This window comes from Echiichthys vipera (genome assembly GCF_963691815.1).
Source record: "Echiichthys vipera genome assembly, chromosome: 7".
NCBI classification, from domain to species: domain Eukaryota; kingdom Metazoa; phylum Chordata; class Actinopteri; order Perciformes; family Trachinidae; genus Echiichthys; species Echiichthys vipera.
The window spans coordinates 1,857,341-1,867,096 of record NC_139832.1 but is presented as its reverse complement, the minus strand read 5'-3'; the positions used below and the strand labels follow the sequence as shown (position 1 = coordinate 1,867,096).

The following is a 9,756-nucleotide window of genomic DNA, read 5'->3' as shown; positions in this document are numbered from 1 at the left end:
ACCCGGCCCAGTAGCTCCAGGAGACCGGCGTTTTGGAGGAGTTTGATTGACAGTTAGCGTTAGCCGTTAGCGTTAGCCGTTCCAGCTAAGTTCAGATGAAAGTGATGTTAGCATCAAGGAGCAGCGTAGCCATGTGGGCGTGCGTTTGAATGGCGTTCCTCTCCTTTCTCTCAGTCCATGGAGTGAATGCTCGGCCTATAGTGACTCTGGTTGTTGCCCGTCTCCGCTCACTCAGCTGCTGGGACAAAGAACGCCCCCTTCACTGGGGCTCCCAAGCAGCTGCAGGATTGGCTAACTCCATTTCACCCAGTGCCAGCCTACAGTAGCTGCACCCAACAACAGACAACCCTGGCAACCAGCAATGCCCAACGCTATTGGCTGTTACCATGGAAACACAACAGGACAGAAAGTCATTATCAAACCTGTAAAACATTTAAAATATTAATTCAAATTAAATATATTTTTTAATGGAAAAGCAAAACTTTCATTCTGTTCCCCTCAAAACTCCCCATGGGTGTGTTTTTTTTATTTAAAATATAGCTTTTAATAAAGATTCTACATGTTCAACCTTTAATAAAAGCAATAAAAAACCTGTAAAGGATGAAAAGAGAGAGAGAGAGAGAGAGAGATGAAAAATGGGTTTCTTCAGCCTTCAGCCTGTTGTTCTCTGTTCTAGTTTGAGTTTAAATTGCTTTTCAAGATGAAATGTCGTTTCTTGGTGTTAGACTTAAACTCTAGTGAGACTTATAAATGTTTCTTTCCTTCTTTATTATTTATTATTTTGCATTTTCGGCCGGTGAGACTTTTACTCCGGAGCGACTTTTAATCTGAAAAATACGGTACTTCCTGTTCAGCAGACTGACTAACTCCTGAACAGACAAACACATCTTGTAGAAAGTGTTTTTTTTAATTTTCTCTTCTTTTCTGAGCTCTTGATGTTTCCAGTGGTTGAGTTTCTTCCTCCTCTCCTGCACAGATTATGAGCATCTGTGTTTTTCTGTAAATCCTCTAAACCATGGGTGTCAAAGTCGAGGCCCGGGGGCCAGATCCGGCCCGCAATTGAATGATCTCGGCCCCCGGGATGATATTTGATTAGTATTAGAGCCGGCCCGCACGTCACAGCCAAACTACATTACCCACAATGCAACGGTAGCCCACAAACTCACTGCAGCGCCGCAGGTGGGTTCATTATTCGTCAGCATTCAGGGCAGATGTCAACTTTCAGCCCAATCACTGACAGAGCCGTACAAAAATATTGGATTATTAATTTAATTGTTGAATAAAATACGGTTCACTGTGTTAGGTCTTGGTTCAACAGGTTAAATGCATCATTTTAACATGTTTTAATAAACATTGAAGCAGTCCGGCCCTCGGCTTGTAGCAAATTTGTTTTTTTGGCCTCTGATGTGTTTGACTTTGACGTCCCTGCTCTAAACCCTCCCTGATGATCTCTGCAGTCGGAGGACATCCGCCTGGAGCCGGAGCTGTACGAGTCCTGTAAGCAGGACATCACCAGCCGCTGTCAGAACGTGGCCTTCGGCAACGCACAGGTACAATCCGTCCGTATCCGCATGTGTATCAACGTAGAGCATGAATTAGCCTTTAGGTCAGGGGTCTGCAACCTTTACTATCAAAAGAGCCAATTTGCCGCCTCTTCCACCAGATCACGTGTCTGGAGCCGCAAAACAGATTTGATGTCACAGCTTATAAAGGTTTCTATACGGTTACTGTTCCCTGGCTTTGTTACCTGTCCTAAAACTGTGGTTGTTCGCTAGTTCCTCACCACATATCAAGCACACAGGTAAGCCACCATCATGTGAAAGTAAATGAAATGTCCACGAAACACTTATTTGCGGGTGACCAACTCCAGATTAGCACCTGCAGGGAAAGGCGCTGGGCTGCACACCAAGGACGTGACGCATATTCTAGTTTCACCTAATCTTTTTTTCAATATCACCTTGAACTCCAAGATATAATGTTTTCCCTCGTCCACTGTGCAAAAAAACACGTTATTTACACGTTGTTTATCTGATTTTTGGCAAAGCTACAGGGAGCCGCTCAAAAGGGGCCCAAGAGCCGTGGGTTGCAGACCCCTGCTTTAGGTAGTTTCATAAAAATGTGTGTATGATGGAGTGAGTCACACAGGACTCTGAGCAAAGTCTCTGCGTGTGTATATTTATATATATATATAAAACACGAAGAGTTTGAGACGTACGAACTGTTTCTGCCTCATAAATATTCCCAGTGACCCCTCTGACTGATCCGCCTCTGTCTCCGCAGGTCATCGAGTGTCTGAAGGAGAACAAGCGTCACCTGAGTCAGCGTTGCCACCAGCGGATCTTCAAGCTGCAGGAGGTGGAGATGGTGGATCCTGAGCTGGACTACCAGCTGATGAGGGTCTGCAAGCACATGATCAGGGTAATGATAATTATTTGTATAGCACCTTTAAAAACAGCAGTTTACAAAGTGCTTTGACGTAACACAAATCAAAATACACACATATATACAGTATAAACAAAACTAATAATGATAGTAAGTAAGGTACAACATAACAACATTTCACATCACTGTGTAGGAAATAATAATTACTTTAAAGTGCTTGCAGAGAAAGAAGAACAATGAGATAAAAGGATTAAAGACAGCATCACACACAGGCAAATCTACAGTGGCGACAGGGGCTCAGTGGAAGAGTGGGTCGCCCTCCATTTGAGAGATTGGCGGTTCGATCACTACCTTCCCCGGTCCACATGTCGAAGTGTCCTTGGGCAAGACACTGAACCCCTGAATTGCTCCCCGTGCTGCGCATGGGTGTGTGAATGTGGTGTGAATGGTCAGATTAGATGGTCTGTAGATGTCCACTGCCATCAGAGTGAATGTCTGTGTGAACGGGTGAATGTGACAAACACTGTGAAAGCGCCTTGAGTGTTAGAGTATGAGTTTTAAAAAGTGATTTAACAGAAGACACTGAGGCAGCGAGCCTCGTCTCCGTGGGCAGGTCGTCCAGAGCTTCAGCCTCGGAACCGTCAAAGTGTAATTCTGGCGCAAAATCATCCCAGGGTCTTTTTCGGCACTTACTTACTCATCAAATAATCCACGGAGACAGTTTGTTTCGTGTAACAACTATTAACGGAGAAATCCAGGAGAGTCGCTAACAGCCAGACGTGGCTAACAGTGGTTAGCTCAGGGCAGCACGGTGAAGGCATTCAAAGGTCTTTTTTAACCACTAATGCTGCTGAAAATAACAGCAAACCTCTGCAGCAGCATGAGAAGAGTCCCGCGCCAAACAGATCTTTATGTATTGTATAGTTTTTCTGCTGCGCTCAATCGTGGCGCCTGTGCACCGCTGCGCTCCTCTATGAGCCTTAAGCAGGTTACATGCAGAACGTTGTGTGTGTGTGTGTTAGTGTGTCGTGTGTGTGACCTGAGCCCTGTGTGAACGTGTGTTTCAGCGGTTCTGCTCGGAGTCGGAGGGGAAGAACGTTCTTCAGTGTCTGAAACAGAACAAGAACAGCGAGCTGATGGATCCCAAATGCAAACAGATGATTACCAAGAGGCAGATCACCCAGAACACAGGTACACACACATGCACGCACGCACACACACACACGCACACACAGACACACGCTCACGACCTAATTACTGTTTTGTCGCGTATATAAGACTCCCCTGATTATAACACGATCGTCCTTTTTAAAGAACAAATTGTGGAAAAAGACTTTTTGAAGACAAAATCTTCATTCATTCATCTCAACCGCTTGTCCCTGTCGGGGTCGCGGGGGGGCTGACATCGGGCGTGAGGCGGGGTCCACCCTGGACAGGACGCCAGTCTATCACAGGACACATAGAGACGAACAGAGACAGACAACCATTCACACCTACGGGTGATTTAGAGTCATCAATGAACCGAACACCTGCACGTCTTTGGACTGTGGGAGGAAACCGGAGAACCCGGAGAAAACCCACGCAGACACGGGGACAACATGCTCCACACAGAAGGGCCCCAGCTGGGATTCAAACCAGGAACCCTCTCGCTGTGAGGCGACAGTGCTAACCACCATGTCACCCAGACAAAATCTTGTTCAGCAAAAAACAAGTACTTTCTCTCGATCCAATGATTTCAAAACCCCCGTTACAAACAAAATAAGTCTTTCTTCTCAAACCAGAAATAGTCCTCATCAGGAACCCATTAAACCAGGGGTGGGCATTTCCGGTCCTGCAGAGCCACTGTCCTGCATGTTTTAGGTTTCTCCCTACCCTAACACACCTGAGTCTAACAACAATCAAACTGTGACGAGCTTCAGCTGCTTGATAACGAGCATATCGTTAGATTCAGGTGTGTTAGAACAGAGAGAAACCTAAAACATGCAGGACAGTGGCTCCAGGAGCAGAGAGAAACCTTAAACATGCAGGACAGTGGCTCCAGGAATCGGAGAGAAACCTAAAACATGCAGGACAGTGGCTCCAGGAGCAGAGAGAAACCTAAAACATGCAGGACAGTGGCTCCAGGAGCAGAGAGAAACCTAAAACATGCAGGACAGTGGCTCCAGGACCAGAGAGAAACCTAAAACATGCCTCACAGTGGCTCCAGGACCAGAGAGAAACCTAAAACATGCAGGACAGTGGCTCCAGGAGCAGAGAGAAACCTAAAACATGCAGGACCAGAATTGCCCACCCCTGCATTAAACAACCAGCATGATCGGTCAGTTTCAAAATAACCGTCAGTCAACAAAAACAAAACCAAGTGATCCCTCCTGTGTCTCCCATGTTTCACAGCTGCTTGACTCTGCTGCGTTGATCACCATCACATTAAAATGGATCAGAACTCCTCCTCAGACTTTTGAGCCTCTTTATTCAGGACCTCACTGCGTCTCTCCACGTCTCAGGCCCCTGTCACGATACGCTCTCTCTGTACTGTGTGTTGTGTTTGACGTCATGAAAGGAGCTGGTTTCACAGATGTTTGGCTCCCTCTGCTGTCGTGGCTGTACGTTGACATGTGACATCTGAAGCACTTACTCAGCCTTTAAAATCTACACCCCGCAAATGTGACCACACCCCTTTTTCAGGCGGATTTCCAGGAAAAAAACCCTGTCCTATATTTGGACGATTACGGTCATACATCAGACTTTTTACATCACCACCATAACCACTGATATCCTGTCTCTTTGTGTGTGTGTGTGTGTGTGTGTGTGTGTGTGTGTGTGTGTCTGCAGACTACAGGTTGAACCCGGTGCTGAGGAAGGCGTGTAAAGCCGACATCCCAAAGTTCTGTCAGCCCATCCTGAACAAGGCGACGGCCGACAGCGAGCTGGAGGGTCAGGTCATCGGCTGCCTCAAGCTCAAATACGCCGACCAGGTCAGACACTTTGTCGTAACAAACACAACTAAATAAATCCGGCGGCGCCCGGGTCAAAGCAATTCCAGATTGCACTGCAGTCACATAGCCAGTTCATTAATGGTCGTTAACAACAGTCGCTTAGCGTCTTTCAATTTATCTGACAAATTTGGGCGAGGTTCAGGGTCGCGGTGCATGTGTGTGAAAGAGGCTTAAGAAGATGAAGATCCGTCAGATATGAGGCGTTGATTCTGTTACGTTTAAAATCATGAACCAATTAATGAATCTAAAATGAGATCTGATGATATTCAAAGGTGTGTTTCTGTGTTTGCACAGCGTTTGTCTCCAGACTGCGAGGCTCAGATCCAGGTGATCCTGCAGGAGTCGGCGCTGGACTACAGACTGGACCCTCAGCTGCAGATCCAATGCACACACGAGGTTCGCACGCTTCTGATCTCCTGCACGCACGCACACACACACGCACACACACACACACACACGTACGTCACACAAGTCTCACTGATTACGTTAACACGTACAAGATATTCCACTTTTTGCCCTAATTCCAAAAAAGTCAATAATCCAACTAAGATGCTTTCATGGCTGATGGAAATTAATATATTTAAAAAATGTAAATTGCATAAAAATCAAAAAGTTCTCTGGGTTGAGGTCCTTCATGATCCTCCTCCCCCCGAGGTTCTGGTCCTGCGAGTCCTCCTGTCAGACTTCACAGGACAGATGGTGATGGATCTTGACAGGTGGAAACTGGTGCAGCTGATGCCGTTTACGTGCTGATTATAATAACACGGATCTACTCTGGCTCGTGCTCAGAGGCACCGCGGCAGCACACACAGCTGTTCATGACTCTCTGTGTGTGTGTGTGTGTGTGTGTTCAGATTTCCAGGCTGTGTCCGGAGGAAGCGGCAGCTCAGGAGCAGACGGGGCAGGTGGAGGAGTGTCTGAAGGTCAACCTGCTGAAGATCAAACAGGAAGGATGTAAGAAGGTAAACGCCGCTGCATTCACTGCACAACACTCAAAGTTAGATTCAGGATGTTTCAGTTACAAAATCTCTTTGTCAGAGTCAAAGCAGGCGAGTTGTCTCCTAAATAAAGTGAAGCCAGCCGTTGTCCTAGTTAGATTGTCTCATGCAGCTCTGATCTCTTCCACGGATCTTAACATAGGTTGCCAAACCTCTAAGTGTATGTTTCATGTTTTCCAATTTCATATAAAACAAAGTACTCCTGATCTTTACTAGATCTGGTCAGGATGAACCCTGGGCGCCTCCCTAGGGAGGTGTTCCAGGCACGTCCAGCTGGGAGGAGGCCTCGGGGAAGACCCAGGACCAGGTGGAGAGATTAGATCTCCACACTGGCCTGGGAACGCCTCAGGATCCCCCAGTTAGAGCTGGTTAATGTGGCCCGGGAAAGGGAAGTTTGGGGTCCCCTGCTGGAGCTGCTGCCCCTGAGACCTGATCCAGGATCAGAGGCTGAAGATGAGATGAGACGAGGAGTTTTGAGTGCATTTCTTTTTTACCGTTCGATACAAAGCTCCAGTTACTCAGCACGGTTTGATTCAGACCTGCGTTACTGCGCAACAAGCTGTAAACACACGTCTGACGTTAAATCACCGTATTAAGTTGTTTTTTGGTGAGTGTGTTAGAGGACCAGTCCATTTCCACATCCAGCACTCACAGAGCAAAGTAATGGTTCATGAGCAGGAGAGTGCAAGGGAAGTTTGGGGTCCCCTGCTGGAGCCGCTGCCCCCGAGACCCGACTACATCCCAACAGACGCACAGGAAATGACCTCAGAACCACCGTAGGCCTCGTGCTCGTACACGTGCGCACGCTCGTGCTCGTACACGTGCAAACGTGCTTTACTAAAGCCCACCTCTCCCAAACGGGCCGTGGACGGCAAGCGTGCGGCTCCTAGACGTGGTACGGTTGCACTCACACTGGTCAAAGGAACCAGACTTTAGCTGTGAAACCTGTTTTGGTACGGAGGAACAGTGTGAGTGCGCCCTAAGAGACAAAGTGAAGTCAAATAAAGGCTCTTTTTTTAAGAAAACATGTTAAAGAAGAGAAATGGAACAAAATCTCTAAATCGACTCGTCCACTTTCTTCCAGCGACAAAGACGGAACAGACAATAACAGACCTTCAGACCTCAGCATATGAAACACGTCCTCTCCTCTTCCTCATCTCCCTCCTCTCCTCTTCCTCATCTCCCTCCTCTCCTCTCCCCTCCTCTTCCTCGTCCTGCAGGAGGTGCTGAACATGCTGAAGGAGAGTAAGGCGGACATCTTTGTCGACCCCGTCCTCCACACGGCCTGCGCCCTGGACATCAAACATCAGTGTGCAGCCATCCCGCCTGGCAGAGGGCGCCGTGAGTCCACAAACACACACACACACAACAACACACAAACGCATTCAGACGATATCACAGGAAAATTAGCTGCGTTTGAAACTGTTTTAGATCTTAAATCCACCGAATTCAACTCTTCTTTCTAACGTTACTCCTGAGAAGTGAAGTGTGACGGAGTAAAATACATTTCTTTCTTTTACATTCAGATAAACAGTGAAGGCAAAAGATCAAAAGTCAGGAAATTATCCCCATGATCATCAAAATAAACATGATATTTCTCTTTAAATGTCAGTAAAACAAACTGGAATGTTAATGCTAGGCAAAGTGCACTGGAATACCTGTCAAAGTGGAACCTCCTAAAATCGAATTCAATGGAGATCGACCCTCCACGAATTCACTAGTAGGAGGTTCCACTTTGACAGGCATTCGAGTGCTCTTTTCCTAGTTGGAGGTCCGAAACTTCGGACTTGGCATTGCACTCAAATGCAGCACGAGTGAAACGGATCGACGATGACGGGCAGGCAGCAAGCTCGGAAAATGATCTGTCAGACTTTTATCAGAAATATGAGAATGAAATATTGATGAGTTTCAACACCTGGTGGATTTCTTTTTACGTTTTAGTGCCACACGTTTATTAGGAGCGTTTAAATAAGACAAAAGAAAAGTGCAAATAATTGCTTTAACGCATTTTAAGTCTATAAACATAGTGTGAATGTTTATGAAGTCTTAGCAAACAGGTTTGTCCAGTTAGTTCAGCGTCTGTGTTGAAACTAATAACTGTATTAGAAAGTTCTTCTGAGGCGTCTGACCTCGATCATGACCCGTTGGCGTTCTGTTGTTTCCTCAGAGATGTCGTGTCTGATGGAGGCGCTGCAGGACAAACGCGTCCGCCTGCAGCCGGAGTGCAAGAAGAGGCTCCAGGATCGCATCGACATGTGGAGCTACGCTGCCAAGGTACGACGTCTTCCCCCTCTGTCGGTAAAACCCTCTGAACGCACAGAACGAACACCCGCGGGCGGCTCGTAGAGGCGCATACGGGTTCTCTTAAAGGAGCTTTAGAGACAGAAGTGGGTTCGTCTCCACGCGGCTCTCAGATACCGACATCTTGTCACGACTCTCTGCGATTACGCCCCGACACGACACGATGTCTTTGCACAGAAAATATCTGTTGCTGCTTTGATAATGTTCTGAATGTCGAGAACAGCTCATTCATTCATTCATTCATCTTCAGCCTCTTGTCCCTGTCGGGGTCGCGGGGGGCTGGAGCCGATCCCAGCTGACATCGGGCGTGAGGTGGGGTCCACCCTGGACAGGACGCCAGTCTATCACAGGACACATAGAGACGAACAGAGACAGACAACCATTCACACCTACGGGTGATTTAGAGTCATCAATGAACCCAACACCTGCACGTCTTTGGACTGTGGGAGGAAACCGGAGAACCCGGAGCTCGTTTAACTTTAATTAATGCGTTTGTCGTTGATTTGTTCCTTTAAAAAATGTTAATTAGTTGTTTATTCATTTAGAAAAACAACATTTAATTAAAAACAAGGGTCAACAATAAAATGCAGCTCCTCAAATGCGAAACTTTTGTCCTCAACGAGACAAAAACCTCAAAATCACCACTTTTGATGTTGCTCTTGATGACACTGTCCTGAAAAGCTGTGCATCCTTTTTGGTTATTAAACGACTAAAGTCAAATCAGATTAAAGTTGGTATTTAGGGCGCCCTCCCACTGTGCCTCCGTCCCGTGCCCCGTGCTTTAGGGTCCTTGTCCCCCCCTCCAGGCCCGTTTGTACTCACACTACCTGGGCCTCGGAGAATGCTTCTTGCTGCCTATACGTCATCACGCCGTAACACGTCACACGCATTGATGACGTCATGGCGATGCGTGGCTTTGTTTCCAGATCTTTCCGTAGACCTCGGAGTTTTTGTGCGTCTTGTCGACTGTTTTTGAATCTTTTCATCGACCAAATCTGCAGTAAACACTCCACCTCCGCATCACACCAACGTGAACCTTTCACCGCCATTGTTTGAAATGTCCGCGCATGGTCCCTCCTTCT

General features: G+C 47.0%; 1 protein-coding gene across 1 annotated transcript in view; it reads left to right on the top strand.

The window, feature by feature from the left end:
* Nucleotides 1–9,756, top strand: part of glg1a (golgi glycoprotein 1a) — a gene marked incomplete at its 5' end in the record, with an annotated part of 45,136 nt that overhangs the window by 33,390 nt on the left and 1,990 nt on the right. Inside the window, 8 exons of the mRNA XM_083917104.1 lie at nucleotides 1,458–1,550; nucleotides 2,281–2,418; nucleotides 3,450–3,573; nucleotides 5,212–5,354; nucleotides 5,670–5,771; nucleotides 6,230–6,337; nucleotides 7,594–7,714; nucleotides 8,541–8,647. Coding sequence (XP_083773230.1) covers nucleotides 1,458–1,550; nucleotides 2,281–2,418; nucleotides 3,450–3,573; nucleotides 5,212–5,354; nucleotides 5,670–5,771; nucleotides 6,230–6,337; nucleotides 7,594–7,714; nucleotides 8,541–8,647 — 936 coding nt within the window. The remainder of the gene's footprint in view (nucleotides 1–1,457; nucleotides 1,551–2,280; nucleotides 2,419–3,449; nucleotides 3,574–5,211; nucleotides 5,355–5,669; nucleotides 5,772–6,229; nucleotides 6,338–7,593; nucleotides 7,715–8,540; nucleotides 8,648–9,756) is intronic.